Raw genomic sequence first — 20,663 nt, 5'->3', positions numbered from 1 at the left:
GGGTTAGTATCCTTCTTCATGAACCTATTTTCAAGGTTGTACGGTAGGTTCTGATGGACCAGTGCTGTACCAGACATAATGATATGCTGAGAGATGTGCCAGTTAATTTCGTGTCATATATACTACAGTGGTAGTCAGAATAAAGTTAAAAAGGTATATTGCTAACCTACAGACTTATTATAGGATCATTAATAATCCCATCATGATCAGAAGTATATAGCTTGCTTTTCCCTCCTAAAACTAGTTTCTACCTACTACTGTATTCAAATTCATCTCTAAACTGTGTTCCTACCTGCTCCTGATGGTGGCCAGAATCAGAAATCTTAAAAAAGTTAGCACCACTAGATCTTCAACCACAGATCGGTATGAGAAAGCCCGAGTTATAATTGTAACATATTTTTCTAATATGTACCTGCTGAGAACTAATTCCTACATTAAAAAGAACCCAGCAGCAATGCTTGGAAGAAAATCCAAAAGAAAGCCACAAGACACGTTACAATGGTTGCAAATAGCAGCTGAGCAAAAGGGATAGTCCAGACTGAAATTATAGAGTTGCTGGGATGTTGGGTTTTTTTAGGGGGAAGGGGGGTATATTTTTCCCCTTGAACCAATTTTCCAATTAGAAATTTCACACACACACAAACTATTTGTACCATTACTGTATGTCTTAACGCCAAGCAACATGGATGGTTTTAAGAGGAGACTGGACAACTTCATAAAGGATTGGGCTATTGGTTTGGTGGTTGTACACAACCCCCTGAACTGCAGGCAACATATCTTAACACCAGCTGCTGAAGCACAAGAGAGGAAGAAAACGACTATCGCTCGTTCAGCCTTGTGAGCTTCCCAAATGTATCTGACTGGTCACTGTAGGATACAATGCTGGATTATATGGGCTGCAGCCGGAGGTCTCTTAAGTTCACATTAGTAAAAGCAGAGACTATTTTTTAATTATTATTATGACAATTAGGAGGCTTCCATGGAAAATATACTACACCGGCAATCAAAAACAAAAAAAAAAGCCCTCTCTAGCAATGTATAAACTGTAGGCATGATCTGCAAGACCAGCATGCCCTCGCGTAAGTACAGGCCACTGACCATTTCACGAGGGCAGGAGTGTACAACATCCTCTTTGTGCAGCCAGCCCACTGGGAAAGAACCACTTCCTGTCTTTTGGGGCTACTTGTCAAAAGTAGTGTTTTCTACCTATGCCGTCTCACGTGTTGTTCGTTTTGCTTCTTGTGCTTCTTTCATTCTGGGCAAATGCTTCCGCTCTGATTGGCTGCTGGGCAATCTGGCAGGAGTGCCCCTTTCTGAGGGGCTCTGCAGGTCAAAAGAGTCAAGATGGCAGCTGGGATGGTGCAATTGAAAGCTCTACCTATTTTTGGGTGTGTTGCATGGGCACATGAAAAATGGGTGGACTTTTGATCATACCAGCGCAGCCACCATCTTGACTTTTGTGACCATCTCCTGTGGACACTCCTGTCCCCTTTCCTCCTGTTACTGGTCACTGCCCCCCCCCTTTTTTTTTTTTGACGTTCATCAGTGGAATGGTGAAAAGTTGGTTTTTTGTTTTTTTTTACAAGTTTACTGAGGGAACAGTGTAATGACAGACCCTTTCCCCCCAAACTTCACTGATGAAAGTGAAGTGATGCATCTGACTTTCCTTTCCCTTTTTCCTTTTCTCCCCCAGGTTCACCAAATGCTAACCCTTTTTTAAAATTTAACCAAGTGAAATGACAAAAGGTCTGCCAATTTTTTCTCAGCCAAGTGACAAGAGAGAAAGATAAAAGGGTGACGTGTGCTTCCTCCTTCCCTTCTCTTCCCTTTTATCCCTCCAGGTGGGATAAAGAAACAGAGGAATCCACAAATCAGGAGTTGTGGCAAACAAGGGGAATGATCCAGACAGATTATTAGTCCATCACCATAGCCGAAGCAGAGGGAAAGACTGAAATATGGAAAACGATATTTTTGTAATCTGGCTTCATTTTCATTTCCACCAATTTTCATTTTCACAGGAGACTGTTCTTAATCTGCTCAGTGGTGACCTGTTCACTACTAACTTGGACAAGCCTTTTCACAGGAGCACTCCTGTTTTAAGTACTTGGTTTCAAACGCTCACACAGCTCCATCTCCTTAGCAGTGCATTACGCGTAGAAACCTGACAGGTGGAGCAGAGCGGATCAGGTGGGGGCAAAGGGGAGAGTGTGGTTTGCCTAATGACTCCAGAGTGGATCTTGAAAAAGGCTAATATCCAACTCCTGCAAAAAAATCTGTCACCTTTTTCACAGTAGTAATAACAACAACACTAATAATACCTTTATTTCAGTCATAGATCAGAAAATAAAATAACATAAAAGTGTAAAATTTACAACCAGTGGCTACATTGTTCAAAGCTATAAAAATAAGGTTTTACTCATTACCTGGAGAATGTAAGAACAGCAACACCTCACCATCCTTCAGTCTGTTATAATTTCAAACTCCCCAGGGACTTACCTTCTGCGCTTAATATGAGCTTCACATTCTTCACCCCTCTCATGAAATCATCCAGGTTAACTTTTCCATCCTCTGCAAGACAAGATGGGGAAGTTATTAGCCCAGCTGGGCAGGAAAGCAGAATCGAGGCTATTGTGACTTGCATCTCAAAGATGCATAAAAATAACAGAACCGTTCCTGAACCTGGAATTATTCAGATGTGTTAGAAATGCACATCTACAGCAAATGTTAGGAATTATAACCCTAACACATCCTGGGGAAGTGGGAATGTGTGTGGTAATGTGGAGTAGGCTGAATCAACAAATAACTTTTTTTTTTTCACTTGTGTATTCCCTTCAGTTTCCTCACATCACATATCTCCTTGTAACCCATATCTCTCTTTTGTTCAGCTTCTCTCAATCATTGAACTTCCAAAATCAGTTTGGAACTAATTTTCTACTCCAAGTTCCAGGCCTGTATTCCAATGACTTCTTAAGAATAATGTTAATTTCTAGAGATGCTGCACACTGATATTCTTTGACCCTCTTCTTTTCCCCAAAGCAGGAGTGTCCACAGGGGGGTGGGGTGTTAAAAAAGTCAAGATGCCAGCTGCACTCCTTTTTTATATGTGTTGCACATAAAACAGGAGCAGCACTCCAACTGCATGGTCATGGCCCCATCTTGACGTTTTTGGTCCTCCCCACAGACACCCCTGCCCCTAAGCTTCCTAGCTCTCCATCCTTTTTGAATAATGGCATTTATCCATATTCTAAATACAAAGGCAAGCATAGGTAATTTGGTGGCCTCCCACTCCCATCAGCCCAGGAAGTAAGGAAGTTCAACCAAAACACCTAGAGGTCACCAGGCTGCCCAGCTTTCTGCAAATGAATTAGCTTTTGCCACACCAAGGGATCTTAAGAACATGAAAACACTATCCCCCGCCTCCTCCCATACCAATGAGGGTATGGGGTGGAATACAATGCTTGCAGTTGGAGGTACTTTCAGACAACTAGCCTTTTTTCATCCCCAAAGTCTTCTGATTCCACTTGAAAATGCAGCTGGGATTGATCGGGGTTGTTTTGATTGGATTTGGTTTTTTCAGGGTTGTTTTGATTGGATTTGGTTTGGAGACATCACAGTTTACATGCCTGCAAATCTGTAGCCCTTGCAGAGAACCAACAAGCAATCAGTACTTCTCCTTCCAGGTCTAAAGCTTAGCACAGAGGACTCTCAGCTTGCTAGCCAGAGAGGAGCATCTCATCCTATACTCCTCAGTGGGGTGCCTAAAATACATCCCTTCCCTTTCTGAAAACAATTATGCAGATTATATGGTTAGTGTTTCTGTGCTTGCCAGAAAGGTCCATCAACCTTCCTTTCCAAGCTCCTATGGGAATTTGAATTCTTCACTCAGAATCTTTACTCAGTCATGGAGTAACATGGATTAACCATTAAGCAAAATAAGCCCATGGTTAGGGCCCCAAGGGGAGGGGGGCACCACGGAGTTTCCCCCCCTAGCTATCAGGCCCTTAACTCTTTCACTGCCACACTTGACTTTAGTCCATTTTTTGGTAATTGTTCTTATCTGCCGTGTTCAATTATAATCTGCAGTGTTAAAACAAGTTTTCTTTGGCCTGGTGAGTGACTCAAGTTTAAAAGTTTGGTTGGAAGGTGTCATCAGATATCACACTTGTTTCCGTCTCATGGCATGAGAGTTTTGCTTCTGTTGAGGGGCAGATAATTGGGCTGTGTTTAGGGCATCAGCTGGCCTAAATCTGGTCCTCTCACACTGCCTGCCACAGCTAAACCTGAAGTTCTGGAGGGCTTGACAGAGCAACCTCCTTTCAATGAGAGATCAGACGGCCCCTTAAAATGCAAGGAACAGATCAAGTACTGCTTCTGCACCAAGAGCTGCTTGAAATAGAATATCCTTGTCGGTGAAAACCATTGATCCAAGGATAATTCAGGAATTAGTGCCAACGGTAAGGATTCATTTATGGCTCCATGTGATTTACAGGGGGTTTCCTCTTGTCCCACTACCAGGGTTGCATTGCTCAAAACTACCTTAAGTGAATAAAAACAAACTAGAGTAGAAGAACATGCAATTGCATTTTGTTTAATTTAACACACCTCATGTGAGCCTTAATGAAAGTAATATAAAATATTTAAAAGCCTCACCATTTGGAGTTGCAGAATTCAGAGCTTCCTTGATGTCATCATCTGTTAGGTAAATGCCCATATTGGTTAGAACATTGTCCAGGTTATGGACATGAATCCCATCCTCTGGGGGGAAAAAAGTTTAATCAGGAAATATTCCCAGAGCTTTGGCATTCCATACATAGTTAGCAGAGCTCCTAAAGCAGTGTTTCTCAACCTTGGCAGCTTTAAAATGTGCGGACTTCAACTCCCAGAATTCCCCAGAGTTGAAGTCCACACATCTTAAAGCTACCAAGGTTGAGAAACACTGTCCTAAAGCAACTTTGCAAGTCTTCCATGCTAAAACTTAAAATTAAAGAGTCAGACAAGCAACATCGTAAGAAATTTTGTAAATATGCATACAGATTTTTTTTTTTTAATCTGCGCTCAGTCGTTACTGACTCTGCAGTGACTGCTTGGACGAGTCCTTTGCAGTTTTCAAGGCAAGGTGTTTCGGAAGTGGTTTGCCAGTGCCTCCTTCCTAGAGCAGAGCCCAGCTGGCGAGTGCAGGAGGCAGGGTTTCCATTGCTTCGCACCCTTTTCAGGCATGCACAGTTTTTCACGTTTACCGGCAACTGCTCCCAACTCCTTTTTGCAAGGCACCGCCAGCATTTTTCCTCCCACTGGAGTGAGAGTACCCATTTATCTACTCACATGAGTTTTCGAACTGTTGGGTTTACAGGGGAGGAAACAGGAGCTCACCCTGGTAACACAAAAGCTGGACTCGAACCGTCACAAACTGCCACCCTCCCACAGTCACGTGATCACGATTTGCAACCTTTTTTTATGATGGTAGTTAAGTGAATCACCAAGGTTGTTAAGTGAATCATGTGGTCATTAAGCAAATTCTGGCTAAAGATGTCCATAGGGGAAGATGGATTTGTTTAATGGCCACATGATTCATTTAACGACCATCATAAAAATGGTCTTAAAATCGGGTCTAGTCATGTGATTCGCTTAATGACCGCCCTGCTTAACAACCAATTTTCCAGTACCTATTGTGGTTGTTAAGCGAGGGCTATCTGTACTTTCTCTTCATTTGACATTATTGGTGCATTTTTACTATTTTGCTTAATTTAATCAAACTCATTGAACAAGGAATGAGCCAACACCATCAAAATACTGGTTTCTCACTCTTCTGTCCTGTAGGAGTCTTATATTCAGTCATAACCTTGATTTCTGAAAAGTCAGCAAAGATTAGCTATTCACTGCTGCCAATACCATCATAACCATAACATCTAAAATGTAAAAAAAAACAAAAAAACACCAGCCTCCCCAGAAGCTGAATTGTTTCCATTACAATATTCTGTATCCCTACAGAATCAAAACATGCCCCTTGTTCCAAGTACCTTTTGCTTAGCCCACTGATTCTTGTGTTAATTTTTTCTCCTTGCCATCTAACTGCTGCTTCTTTTTTCAACCCCATCAGGCCCAGCTGCTTTTTCCAAATATTGCCAGCGTGCCCTAAGAATTTTAATCCAACCGTGGAAATTCACTTACTCTCTGCTTGGGATTGTCTCTGGGTCTTAACCACACTTTCAATCAGTTCATTTATCTTCACCTTCCCATTTTCTGCACAGGCATTTAAAAGAGAAAGACAGCTCATAATGTTGGCAGCAAATGCAGCAGGAAGAATTGAGTGCAACAATTTGCAAATCTGCTTAACTGCATTTAAAATATTAAATGGATATTAATAATTCAATTTCATTAAAGTGACATTTATTAATATTTTACCACTCAAAGCAGCTAACAAAAGTAATTAAAATAAGATCAAAATATAATGCACATTTAAAATTTCAATTAAAAACATAACTTTCTGATTTAACTCAATCAGAAGACTAAGAGCCTATTAGCAAAAGCCTAGGAAAAAGACTTTCTTCCCTTATGCCTGAAAACTGTACTCTCAGTAGACAAGCCTCAGTCAGTAAGGAATTGCACAAAATAGGAGCAGAAAATAAATAGCTCCGTTTTTGTAATACTAGCCTGGTTTTAAGAGAGGAAGACTCAGAGGTAAATCTCTACGGCATCTTACAGGCCAAGCAGATTCATGCAAGACAAGGTGGTAAAATTTTGTATTTTATCTTATAGCGTAGCTCTCTTCCCACTCACCATCCACAGTCACATTCTTCAATGCCTCTTGGAGCTGCTCTTTGGTTAAGTGGATCCCAATGTTGGACAAAAGAGAATCTACATCTTCCACAGCAACTATGTCCCCTTTGTCACCTAAACAGCAAAATAAATTGACCAAAGACCAGATTTTTCAGAAAATTAACCAGCCATCAAGACTTCATAGATATGCTCCCTCACCTTAACCCCTGATTCCAGAGGTTTTCCATCTTTTTGTTCTGGACAGGGTAGTACTTCCCCATTCAGGAGTGATGAACAATCTGGGGATTTTCCTGGATTTGCAGCTCCTGCTCGAAGAGCAGGTAGAAGATGGCAGCTATGACCCAGAAGATTTTTGCACAGATCCATCTGATGTGCCAGTTGTGCCTGTTTCAGGATCGGAAGGCTCTTTAGCTGGTCATTCATGCCCTAGTCACCTTGCATGTGGACTATTGCAATGTGAGCTACATGGGACTGGCTTTGAAGACCACACAGAAGCTACAGCTTGTCCAGACTGAAGTAGCACAAGCAGTAATGGGGATGCCTTGATATGCCAGTGTAACACTGCTGCTCTACAAACTGCACTGGTTGCCAGTTGGCTTCAGGTACAATTCAAGGTGCTGATTACTACATATATAAAATCCTTTATAGCATAAGGCCTGACTGTCCATCTCTAGTAGTTTCTGTGTGTCCTTTACGATCACACAGAATGGTCATGCTCTGGGTCCCATCAATTAAACAATGTCATTTGTCAAAACCCAGCAAACAGGTCTTTTCTAGCACAGCACAACCCTCCAGAACAGAATCCCCCCAGAGATCTATGTGGTGCCCACCCTGATTATGTTTAAAAAGTCTTTTAAAATCTGGCTTCCCTCCAGGCTTGGATTAGGGTGGGTGGTGAACCTCTTAATAGGATTGTATAGGTTAGTCTGAATGGACATATTTAGTCCATTTAGTCCATATTTAGTCTAGAAAAACTAGAACATAGTTTTTCTTCTGGACATATAACATTATTTTCCTTCTTTTATTGTTCTTACTGTTTTTAATATTGTATGCCTCCCAGAGTCTTTATGGAGATGGGTGCTCTTCTACATTTAGCAATTAAAGAAATAATTCATATATCTTCTTTGTATCCAAGCCACTGCTCATTGCTAGATTGAGGGAGCTTCTGCATACCTCTAACATTGCTCATGAATCCATTCAGGTTTACCATTCCATCTACCGTGAGGTTACAAAAGTGACAAATGAGAAGAACCGGACACCACACATGGGAAATACATTTTGAACATTGTTCTTACATTGCAGACACTAAATTTTTTTAAAAAGGGACCTTCAGGAAAGAGAGAACCCAGCATTCAAAGTGAGGCATTATTATTATATGAAACAGTGTTGGAGTATTAGTGGGGGCTGCCTTACTGCAGGGTTCCTCAACCTTGGTGACTTGAAGATGTGTGGACTTGAACTCCACACATCTTCAGGTCCGCACATCTTCAGCTGAAGTTGAGTTGAGGTTGAGTTGAACTTCACACATCTTCAAGTTGCCAAGGTTGAGGAACTCTGCCTTGCTGCATTCTGGTCTGGGACGCAGGAAAAAGATTCATGTGGAAAGAAAGATGGGGATGGGGATGAGCAGCAGGGAAGCAGCCAGTCTCTGTGACAATGCCATTGGCAGGCAAATTTAACAGTCAATGGTACCTTTTTCCAGTCAAAATTCACAGTACCATATGTTACTGTGTCTCCTGAAGCAAAACGTCTCACAAGTGCCTGTCAGCCATAACATTCATAGAAAAAATAATCTCTTGCCCACTTATTACCCCAAACTTAGCTAGCTGAACACTTCAGTCTGTTTAATAGTAGGGCTGGCCTTGAAAAGATTTTCACCATTCTAAAATTAGTTATTTTAAGGGAAGAAGGGCTTCCCATCATTCAAGAATCAGAAATGGAAATGTTGACATAGCATGGGTGGTCACCTCTGCCCTCTCCAGTTACTATGGGCAGAGGTTTCTCAGTGTGATCCCTGGCTTCATTAGCAAACTCCATGGTTTTTCCAGACGCAGTGGATCCAAATTACAAAGAACTTCACACCCATTTGGAACTACAGAAAAAATGGTGAAGCAAAGCAGGCAGTGTGAAACTTTAACTTAAAACCAGTAACTAAGTAAAAAAGGGCAGGGCAAGAATGTGGCCATTATCTTGATTTTTGAGTCCTCCATAAATGCCCCGGTTTAAAACCAACTAACCTAGACATGGTAGAAAAACTCCCCCCCCCCCTCAAATATGCTGGACCTGCAATACCCCAAATTCTCATATTGTACCTGCTGGGAATTCTGGGCATTGTAAAGTCACTAGATGGAGGAAGGTTATTTTGAGTTAACCTCCTTAATTCTTTCAGATGAAAATTCATTGATCATGGTGGAACTAAATTAAGAAATGTAAAAATGAACACATCTAATGGGTATTAGAACAGAAAGAATAAAAGCTGTAACAGACCTGGCTAAGGGCAAATTAACACTTCAAGTAAAACTGAGGACATTTGGGAATATGCTAAAGGTGTTTCCAAGGGTATTCATGGAATAAGTAGCTGAATGTGTTTTGAGAAAGGTATCTGGTTTTTTCCCCTTTAAATAAAAAAAAAGTTCATAATAAAAAGCCCAGTTTGATGGTCGAGCCTCCAAAAATGTTGAAAACACCAACAGTTCTGATGAATGTGGGAGCACTGTCATGCCTCCAGGCTGTTTTTGATCTCCAGAAGTTCTTCCTGCTTGGTATTCAATGAGCTTCTAGCCTCCCTTTCCAGTTTCTTCTCTCACATCACTAAAACCTTAAACATGTTTCCCTGTAGTTCTCACCATCAACTGTAACTTGCTTGAGGGCTTTATTCATTTCCTCCTCTGTTAAACTAATCCCCAAGTTTTCCAGAATGGAATTCAGGTTGTTAACAGGGACTGTCTTTCCTGCAAAAGGAAGAGGAGGAGGAGGAGAAAAGGAAGAGTATGGACAAAGAATATCCAAGTAACAGATCACTTATGGCACTTCCACACCACCACTGTTTCCAATCCTGAAACACTCAGAGACAGACAAATTGCTTTTACAGGTAGTCTTCGTTTAGCAATGACAATTGGGACTGGCAACTCAGTTGTTAAGCAAAGCAGTTGCTGAGTGAAACCACAACTGTGCTTATGATCTTACTTTAGCTTTCATTTGCTTTACAGACCTGCAAAGGTTGTAAATGCGAGGATTGGTCGCAAAGTTACTTTTTCATCACTGTCATAACTGTGAACAGTTGCTGTACAAGGCAGTTGCTAAACAAAGACTACCTGTAGTCTTTAATTCTGCTGACATAAAATGCTGAGAACAAGGAGTGGAAATTACTGACCTGAACTGCAGTGGGTGCAGTTCTCTCACTCTCATACTACACAAAGGGGAGGGAAGAAAGAAAGATCAGTATCATGGTATTTTACAAGGGTGGTCTGCTGAAGAGAAAAGGGAAATTGAAAGTACACTTCGCAATTTCACCCCTGCTTGTTTAGTCTGGGCGAATGAGGAGGAGCTGTAAAGCCTATTTGCCCAGCATTCTGTTTACAGGACCTGAACCTCAGAAGCTTGGAGGAGGAGTGACACAAGAGTTCCCTCTAATGGAGAAAGAGGACCTATAAAATCTAGCTTTGTAGTGGGGTCTTGAAAATCAGCTCAGGTCTTGAACTCTTCTACTGAGGAATACAGAAGTTTGGCGTGGCTTTCAAACTGATGCAAAATTCTTATGTAGAAGTGTCCTTATAATTTCTAATAATTTGCTTCATTAGATAGAAAGAGTAACACCAAATTATTATTTACATATGTTAAATTGATTTTTTCTTTAGTGCTTTGAAATGAAGGGTCAAGTTCTTCCCAAACCCAAAGGAACTGCATAAAAATGAAACAGAGTCTGCATCGCCCTCCCAACTCTGGGTTCAGAGAAAGGATTTCCAACATATCATCTTCACCACTAGCACCTTCTTTGAGAATCTCTCCTAACTCCTAATTCTTTATCAAACTGCCTCCCTAATTCCATCTGATCCATGATCTAGTTCCTTGTTCTTATCCTCAATCGCTCCCCTTTTCTAATAGTATTCATGGGGCTTTTATAGCCCAAAGAGGTTTAGTACTAAAGCCATAAAAGCCTTCAAGTATGAAAGTAAGTTATCTCATGAAGGCAACTTGCTTGTGATGGAGGTGGTTTTGGCAGAGGGGGGGTCACAACCAAAGAGGGGGTCACATCATTACACTGTTCATATGGTATCAGTTTCACTCCCATGTTTTAGCAGGATGGGAGGGGTTATCCTGTCACCCTCAGTGTGAGTAATTCCCCCATATTTAACTTAAAACCTGCCTGCATCCATAACTGAAAATGTTATTAATTTTAAATCAGAATTTGCAAACCAATACAGGAAGGATTTATTTAAAGTGCAAAGGGGACACTAAGAAGAATCTTTGCAATCTTTTTCAAGAGACCCTCTGTAGATCATTTATGGTCTAAGCGCAGATGAGAACTTGTATAGAGTATATAGAGTAGCAAAAGTTTGACTTCGCAGATGGAAGCTTAGATGAAATTTGGGAAAATGTGTATCGATAGACAACAAGAGCTAAAATTCTAACCATATGAAGTGGGATGACCCACAGCTTGGTTTAAACTTACTTTCAGCTTCAGGAAAGCCCAGAGCCTTGGTCAATCCAAACATAAAATCTTTCACACTAAATGTCCCATCAGCTGCAAAGAAATAAACAAATTAATGAAAGTAGAAGAAAATAGGCAACACAGTAACGCTGTGTATCAATTAATAAATAGTTTAATAGTTTAAATCTGTTGCAAAATAGATAATCAGTTCATTGCTAGAAGAAATCATCTGAATATTTTTCTTCCCCTTTACTTATCATGTCACAGAAAGTGGTGGCACTTAGCCAAATTTGGCTGAGTGAAAAAGCTAAACAAGGCTGAAGACCAGTTTTTCTGGAAAAGTCATACCATTTGTGGTAACATATTTCCGTGCTTTCTGGATTTCATCTTGAGATAACTGAAGGCCCGTAGCACGCATGATGGAATCCAGCTGTTCAAATGTTATTTTGTCCTGTTTGATGCTCTTCAGTGTTTTCACTGCTTCTTCCATGTCTAAGACAAAAGTGCCACAGTGAGGCATCCAAAAGCAACAATCTACAATGAAGCGTGTAATATTGATGAAAAGGGTTGTTCTTGCCTACAAGTGTAGTGTATCGCTGTGTGCAAGATAACATCTTCATAAATTCTTTCAAATTCACCTTCCCATCACCTGTAAGGGAAAGCAAATCTTATCAGGGAAAAGAGAAATGAAACATAACGCATAGACATTTATACTTTCAATCAGTTTTATTTCAGTCATTGACTAGCAAAAATGTTAAGGCTATATACAACCCTATAAATACAAATAGGGTTGAATGGAAAAGCTATGGCCCAAAGGCCGTTCATAGACCTCAGCCTAGCTTCATTAAGACTTTGGCTCAATTACAAACCCCAAATTCTGTTCACATTGAACCACAAGGCTGTCTGTGAATACTGCTAGTGAGAAAGTATTGAACTCTTCGCTCTAGATTGGTGTTTCTCAACCTTGACAACTTGTATGGACTTCAATTCCCACACATCTTCAAGCTGCCAAGTTTGAGAAACACTGATCAGATAAGATGGGACAGTAGAGATAACAGTATAGTTACTCAACTGACACTTAACCATCACTGAAGCAAGGTCTTATTTTAGATGCTTGCTTCCCATCATAAATAACCCAACCCATAACTCACTGAACAGCTTTGTGTCCTCTTTGATTCAGCTGAATTTTGATCCTCCTGGCAGGTGTGGCAGGAGTGTACTGGTGACCTAGAAAACTAAATTTCCTTAGGTCCCTGGTATTACACAGCTACTGCAGGGAGGAATGGAGTTTGGTTTATATTTTGAACATAATTACTCAGGGAAAACATGCTTGCTTTGTATTACGTCTGAGCACTAGAAGTAGTCTGTACTCTAAAACAGGTGACATAAAAGTACAGACATGGAAAACTTACTTAGCAGGAACTGAACATTTGCTAACACATGATTTGGTTCCTAAGAGTTAATTTAAATATGCAAAAAAATATATCAAATATCCCATATTTTCTGGAGTGTCATGTTCAGGAGGTTTGAGAGTATGTTGGGAGAAAAATGTCCATTACTTTATTGCTTTAAAACTTCTGTGTTCATAGAAATTCAAGGAGAATGTTTCTAAATATTTTATCAGAGAAATTCAAATATGTAGGCCTCAATCAGCTGTATAGAATAGCTTCTTACTATCTACTGTCATGTTCTTCAGTGCCTCCTTCATTTGCTCCTTGGTTAATGTGATGCCAATCGTAGCCAGCACATCTTTCAGCTGAGAAACCTCAACTTTATCTGTATCCATTCTGCAGAGAATGCCATAGATGTCATAAACTGTTGGAAACAGAGAAGTTGTTTACTTAATTTCACAAACAGGTAAAAGCTGTGTCTGCTTCTCATCTGATTTGTGCATCAATGCACTGCTGCTAGCAGGTACTTTACTCTCCATCCCACTAGGATGGCCCTCAAACTGCTTAGTCTGCCTTTCTCTGCTTGGCAGCACCATCTGTAAGATGGCTGGCTTGGAAAGATATACTACAGATTGTCAATGAGATCTGAAAAGCCAATTGAGTTTTACTCTATACTGCAGCTCAATAATATTACTATATTTAACTGTTCAACAACAAGATTCCACACAGGATGGTTGCATAATATTTGCCAAGACTGCTGTTTGAGACTGAATTCCCTCCTATCACCAAACAATCTACCCAACTCAACTTTAATTGGCTTGGTAGACAATTTAAATTATCTCCAGCTTTGTAAACATGAAGGTTGCCCACATAGGTCAATCTTCTGCTGCTTTTCAGAAAGAAGGAATCTATTTTTCTCACACAAGGTGGAAACAATTTTGATTTTAGCAGTGGAATTTAGATTTTCAGAAAATGAGAACATAACATTATTTCTTCTTTCTTCTTCCCAACAAGCTTTGAAAACATCCCTAGCACAATCTAATACCACTCTTTATTGGACATGAGCCAGTTCTATGATGGGAGACTCTCACTCCATCTAAGAAAGTGAACTGGTAGATTTGCCTCTAAAGCCAGCTATTTCTTTCCCTCCTACCTTTTTGGCTTCCTGGCTTTCAACCAACATGTCTGACGAAGGCTTCTAAGAACACTTAAAGCTTGTAATTATTATAAAACTTTAGTTGTCTCAAAGGTAGTGCTTCTGGATTTTTAATCTCCGCCCCCCACCAACATAACTGGGTTTTTGTTTTGACAGAGGAATAGTTGCTGTACATACATACTCCTATATGTTGGCTCAACTAACTACTCCTTTGGGATCCTCCCCATCTGTCTACTTATGACCATGCGTATCTCCTCCCTTGGGGACCCTCTGTGATCTTTGACAGGTCCTTTTATCCTTCACTTGCCTGCATTTGACTATGTGTGTGTTTCTGACCCTTTTCACTAATTACTTGTAGAACCCATAGTGGCTTCCACTTACGTGAGCTTTCGGAGAAGCGTTCACTGGCTGTCACATTGATTAAGAAGTCCTTGAAACTGACCTTTCCAGTTTCTGAAAAACCAAGTTTTCATAAGCTTGAAAGAGACCAACAACTCTAAACCTTTTTCTTACCTTATAATAGAATCACTGGATTATTTCTTATACTGTTAAGAAATTGCTAATCAGAATCCAGGAAAAATGAACATGGGAGGGGCCCTATATACATTGAGATTAACAAGCAATTGTTTCAAACAGAAGATCCAAGAGGCTGTGTGCACATGACACACAGAAACAAGAACTAGCCAACCACCTTTTAGGCTAGCATGTTGTGCAAACATAGCTCGAGTGATCAATTTATGGTCCAGTGTTTATGTGAACCCAGAAAATTGGGTTAAGTGAGTAAACCATGGTAGGCATGTTTGGAAACACACGCTAGTGAAAACGATCCCTTGAAACCACTGGGTGATTGCGTATGTACTTGGCCAGCCTTCTCCAACCTAGGTGTTCTCCAAAAATATGTGGGCTTGAATTTCTCAAATTCTCAGCAGTGGGTATGATGGCTAGAAAGTTCTGGAGCTGATCCTGATATCTGAAGAATGCCCAGATCTGAAGATTGCCCAGAGGTCTGTTTTCGGTCATTTGAGATGGAACATTCACAACAATTGCAACTAAATAAGGGTGTCCTCTAACGTTTGGAAAAATTGGCTGCATAAGGTTTTCTATGCAATCCGCTCTGTTCTTCACATGAGTCTGGTACATCTTGAGAAGAAGAACAGTTATGTGCAATTGCTGTTTGTAGACTTCAGCTCAGCATTCCGTACAATTGTTCCCCAGCATTTGGTTGACAAATTGAGTTCTTTTGGCTTCAGTACTCCTGTGTGTAATTGGTTACTTGACTTCCTTACTGAGAGGTCTCAGGCGGTGTGAGTGGGAAATAATATCTCTAGCTCTATCTCTCTGAGCATTGGCTGCCCATAGGGCTGTGTTTTGAGCCCATTGTTGTTTACCCTGATGACCCATGACTGTTGTGCTAGGTTTACCACCAATTCCGTTGTGAAATATATGGATGATTCAACAGTGGTGGGTCTTATCAGGGATGACAATGAGTGGGTTTATCGAAAGGAGGTGAAGGGCTTAATGGAGTGGTGTTATAAAAACAGCCTGGTTCTAAATGTAGAAAAAGCTAAGGAGATTATTATAAATTTTAGGAAGAACCAGTGTAGTCACACTCCACTTTTCATAAATAACATAGCTGTGGAGTCAGTTAGCAGTGTTAGATTTCTAGGGGTGCAGCTAACGAACAGTCTGACCTGGTCCCTTAACACCAAATTCCTGGTAAAACAAGCACAGCAATGATTGCATTTTCTGCGTCGGATGAGGAAAGTACATCTTCCATCCCCCATTCTCCTTACTTTCTATAGAGGCACTATAGAGAGCGTACTTACAAATTGTATTTCCATGTGGTTTGGGGGCTGTAGTGCCTCGGATAGAAAGTCTGTGCAGAGGGTAGTAAGGGCAGCAGAAAAGATAATTGGGATCTCTTTGACTCCCATCCAAGACCTAGCATATGCGCGCTGCCTGTCTAGAGCTTGAAAGATCGTCAGTGATGCTTCCCATCCATATCATGGCCTGTTTTCTTTGTTACCTTCTGGGAAGTGGTTCTGCTGTATTCGATGTAGGACAGCCAGATTGAGTAACAGTTTTGTTTCCCAGGCTATTAGACTTTTGAATGCTCATTAAAAGCTTTTTTGTTTTTATAGAATGTAAAATGTAATCTGCTGCCAGATGGTAAAAATGTACATTGTATAGTTACCATGGTATTTTAAATTGTATTTAGTCAGGTCGAATTGGGAGTCAATTGCGACGGAATTTCATTGTATTATGCACTTGGTGTGTAGTGTATGGTGAAATGACAATAAAGCTATTCTATTCTATTCTATTCTATTCTATTCTATTCTATTCTATTCTATTCTATTCTATTCTATTCTATTCTATTCTATTCTATTCTATTCTATTCTATTCTATTCTATTCTATTCCATTCCATTCCATTCCATTCCATTCCATTCCATTCTAGAAGTTTATACTGGGAAATGTAACATTTGTCAAGTCTTGTGTTAGGGTTGACTGTTAGAACCTTGTTACTGTCTACTTTCTGCTGAATTCTTGCCACAGGCAAGAATTATCGAGCATTTCACAGGCTCACAGCTTTGCTGAAACTGAATACTACAGCATTTTAAAGTAAATTTCTTTGCCCAACTGGGAGGGTAGGTGGGTGGGTGGGGGCTAAAGAATGAATGAGCAAGAAGTGCAGACTCACCATGTATAGCAGCACTTTTTAAGGCATTTTGGAACTCTGTGGTGTCCAACTGAATTCCCAGAGAGTCTACAACGGACTCCAGTTCTCCAGGGTCAATGGTCCCATCCTTTATCTTGCTGAAGGCCTCAACAGCAGAGTGAATTGCTATCATAAGAAAGATCAAGCATAAGCCTTGAAGAAAACCAAAGTATTTTGAATGATGGCTGAAATGGAAATTGAACAAGAATATAAAGACCTCTGATTCAAACATATTTACAAGTGGCAAGATACCAGTTCTACCATTCAAACTCATTAGAAAGTTTGCATTTCTAAACAAACAAAACAAAGCCCCCTGTGTGTCATAACTGCCCACTTAATTATAATGTGTACTGCGTTTTAGGACAGAGAGTGATGAAAGAAAAAGAATAAAGAGAAGGAAGTAATAAAATACTTTTTCAGCTGAACTTTTTTCTATATGAAATATTCTTCCTGGTAAAGCCACTTGGACAGATCTCTCTTTGCTTTTGCAGGATGATAAAAGTTATCTTTATCTGAATTCCATTCCTGCTGATATTCCATTACTATTAGCTATGATTTTCACATTTTTAATTTATAAAAAAATTACATTACTTTGGGACTTAAAAATAAATTCAATAAAAATATGGTTAAGGTGTAAAAATGTGGCAAAGGAGTGAAAAGAAGAAAAAACTTGTTTTAAAAATGAGAAGAATCATAACAAGAATTACTGCCTTTCAGATCATGTGAGATTATGCCTTGGAAACTGTTAAACATATGGTTCAACTTTAATGTTTTTAGAGTTCTGTCTTGCAAAGATTGCTCAAGTCACTGTTGTCAAGAACTGTTCTCATTTCCCCAAAAGTCACTCTTAAGTTACAATTCTCTTATGTGAACTGGTGACTTTGTGGTGACTGTGAGTTTGCTAAAAGTGAAAGGAAATTTGCTGCCTACAGTTATGGCTTAGAATGGACAATGACGATATTAAAGTGGTAGGTAGCTTCTGCCTTTTAGGATCAACTATCAACGGTAAACGAACCAGAAGTCAAGAAATACACTGCAGCCTAACACATGGTAGGGCAGCAATGAAGGCCTTGGAAAAGACATTCAGATCCTGTGATATGTCTGTCACTTCAAAAATCAGAATCATGCAGGCAATGTTTTTTTCCCTGTGACATTCTTTAGAAGTGAAAGTTGACTTTGAAAAAGCAGGATAGAAAGAGTATCGACACTTTTGATCTTTGATATTGGAGAAACTCTTGAGAATACCATGGATTTTATTAGGAAAACAAATCAATCATAGAACAAATCAATCTAGAGTTCTGACTTGAGGCACAAATGGCCAGGCTCAAATTATCATATTTTGGACACATTATGCAAAGACCCAGCTCCCTTGAGAAGTCCATAATGCTGGGAAGGAAAGAGCAAAAGAGGATGACCAGTAGCAAGGTGGATGGACTCAATTACAACAGTGATGGGTTTATTATTGAGAGTCTAAAAGGGCCAGCCTGGGAACAGATCTTTCTGGGGAAGGTCTGTTTATGTGTTCACTAAGGGTTGACAGTGACTTAATCAGAATTATGACATTTTTGTGTTGAGTAACTTAAATGGTTTCCATTTTATGAATTAAAATATCTATCTTTAACAACTGGATGAAAGAGTAAAATCATTAGCAGATTAAAGTAAAAGCTGACAATCAATTCACATGCCAAGTACTATATATATGTGTGTGGCTGGATGTGTGATTGACAGATTTTCAGCATTCTTGCTTGAAATCTCATAAGATACTAAATGGCCACATTTCATCAATGAATTGAAGCTACTTAAACAAACAAACCACCATTTACCTAGACACCACATTGCAAATTCCTGCATTAAACTTATTCTGGCATACAGGAAAAGTATTCAGGATTTCTGAACAAAGCTTTGTTCACTCCCCTGACCTCCCTGCCACAACATATGACATTTGGTGATGCTGCTGGTTTTCATAATTAGGGATCTGACATAACTAGATATTGAACATAACATGAACTAAGGCCTTCCATGGTGCCAGTTCTTTCAGGAACGTTAATTAAGAAGATTTACATTCTGGAAGTTCTAAAAATGAATTTATAATTCATAATCAATGCAAATGATTAAGCAATATTTGAGGAAATTTTTATCCTTTCCTTGGGAAGCCTAGCGAATACAAAGAAATGGCCACTTTGTGTTGTTAAGAAATCATTGATAAGGAGTCAGACAGAAGGGAGAAAAAGAAAAATCTTCATTTTCCATTTCCTTCCTGGGCTGAAAGAGGGGAAAGAATGGGGATATTAATTAGAATAACGATTAGCAGTATTGACTGATAATTGACTACATTTAATTATTAATATTGTTATAAAGATTAGCAATAAGATCTCTCAAATTTTCACTTAAATGATTGAATCTGGCAACAGTAGCCGAACATGCTACATTTTGAAAATGGGAATTACAGATTATTCCAGTTTCTCAGACTGCACTGGGCTGTTTTTCATATGTAATGTCAGAAAAATAAGAAAATTACATATACATACACTCTCATACACATAACAACCTAGACTTCCCTTTTGGCTTAAATAGACAGTTCAAACTGGCATACATTTTACTTGTTCTTTCTCTTAAACAATCAATGTCTCCAATTTTACTAGTGTGAACATGCGAGGAGAAGAATTAATAGAATTCATCAGGGACTCTATAAATTTGCCTGGGTCCTTTATTACAAATCTTTTCCCAATGCAAGCTTTCTAAATGTAAATTTCTTCTGTCCAAACTTTTTAAAGAAGTGTAGCTACCTTGTTTTCTAACCTGATCTTCTGAGATGTGTGTTATTTTTCTGATCCTTTTCTCATAGCCCAATGCCTTTTTTTTTTTTTTTGGTAGATTCTGTTTAGTGCTGCCAAGGAGTCTATTTGGGTGACATCCACTTTGAAAGACCTCCACAGTAGATTTTTTAACATCCTTAGAGACAAATGTTCATCTCCTACCGAAGTAATGGCTGTGTTTGTTAACAAGCTCACCTAAAGAGTCCCTGAAGTACTGCAACTTGGGAAGAGTCATCAGAAAGTCTTGTAGATTTATAGTCCCATCAGCTGGTAGAAAAAGAAGATACATGAAGGAATCGTTAAGTGACAAAAATGTCCGGTCGTAAAAAAATTCCTAGATAAGAGAGGGTTGGATTGTTATATAGCAATTATTATGAGGCCTTGGGCAAATTTATGTGCCCAGTTTTTCAAACTACATAACAACAAATGTGATAAAGGACTTTCTTTGTAATCATCTAAACTTTGTGATTATAAATAATGACTTTTATTATATGTGTTATTATGCAGTTTCTTCTGTCAGGGTTATTTTATTTACAATACTTATGACCAGATGTGAATGCTTTCATGGTCTTGAAGAATATCTACATTATGAATATAAATCTTTATCAATTTTTCTGGAAAGGAATTTCAAAACCTATAGTGTGATATTCTTAACTACCACTACAGCTTGCTATAATATTTTTTTTCCACTCAACCCAGATACTGAGTTTACCAAACCAGAATACATGCTTATTCTCACCTTATCAAAAAATAAAACAAAACAAAAACCTTACCATCCACATGAATGTCATGCAAAATTTCTTGGATATTTTCCTCTGTCAAATGGAGACCCAACTTATTCAAGGTGTCCTGCAGTTCATTTACATGTAGCCAGTCACCATGCACTGTGTCAGCAATGGTAATGGCCTGCTGTAAAGCTAGAGAAAGATGAGAAGAACAAAGTTTCAAGGAAATGCACTGTAAAGAAGAGGCCAGTATACCCTAAAGGAATTTCACCCACATTATATCTGCTCTCTTATCCCAAGAGGAAAATGGAGAAATGGCTAATTCTAGAGGGGTATCATGTTACTACAGTACCTTGCAGTAAAATTAACACAAAATCTGACGCCATAGACCTACAATATTTTGTACTGTAAGCCTTTATGGGCCAGAGTC

The 20,663-nt window shown here is 39.4% G+C and overlaps 1 protein-coding gene across 1 annotated transcript in view; it reads right to left on the bottom strand.

Moving 5' to 3' along the window:
• EFCAB13 (EF-hand calcium binding domain 13) overlaps positions 1-20,663 on the bottom strand; it is a 125,061-nt gene that overhangs the window by 58,544 nt on the left and 45,854 nt on the right. Inside the window, exons 30-41 of the mRNA XM_088143283.1 lie at positions 20,282-20,425; positions 19,671-19,775; positions 16,675-16,818; positions 14,357-14,428; positions 13,103-13,243; positions 12,006-12,077; positions 11,777-11,920; positions 11,450-11,521; positions 6,778-6,891; positions 6,169-6,240; positions 4,651-4,755; positions 2,497-2,568 (exon numbers count right to left, since the gene is read on the bottom strand). Coding sequence (XP_087999409.1) covers positions 2,497-2,568; positions 4,651-4,755; positions 6,169-6,240; positions 6,778-6,891; positions 11,450-11,521; positions 11,777-11,920; positions 12,006-12,077; positions 13,103-13,243; positions 14,357-14,428; positions 16,675-16,818; positions 19,671-19,775; positions 20,282-20,425 — 1,257 coding nt within the window. The remainder of the gene's footprint in view (positions 1-2,496; positions 2,569-4,650; positions 4,756-6,168; positions 6,241-6,777; positions 6,892-11,449; positions 11,522-11,776; positions 11,921-12,005; positions 12,078-13,102; positions 13,244-14,356; positions 14,429-16,674; positions 16,819-19,670; positions 19,776-20,281; positions 20,426-20,663) is intronic.

The sequence above is a fragment of the Python bivittatus genome, unplaced genomic scaffold, assembly GCF_059951505.1.
Source record: "Python bivittatus isolate LINGU-HERP-01145 unplaced genomic scaffold, Pbiv_v1 ctg000410_np1212, whole genome shotgun sequence".
NCBI lineage: Eukaryota > Metazoa > Chordata > Lepidosauria > Squamata > Pythonidae > Python > Python bivittatus.
This window is presented reverse-complemented; position numbering and strand designations above follow the sequence as displayed.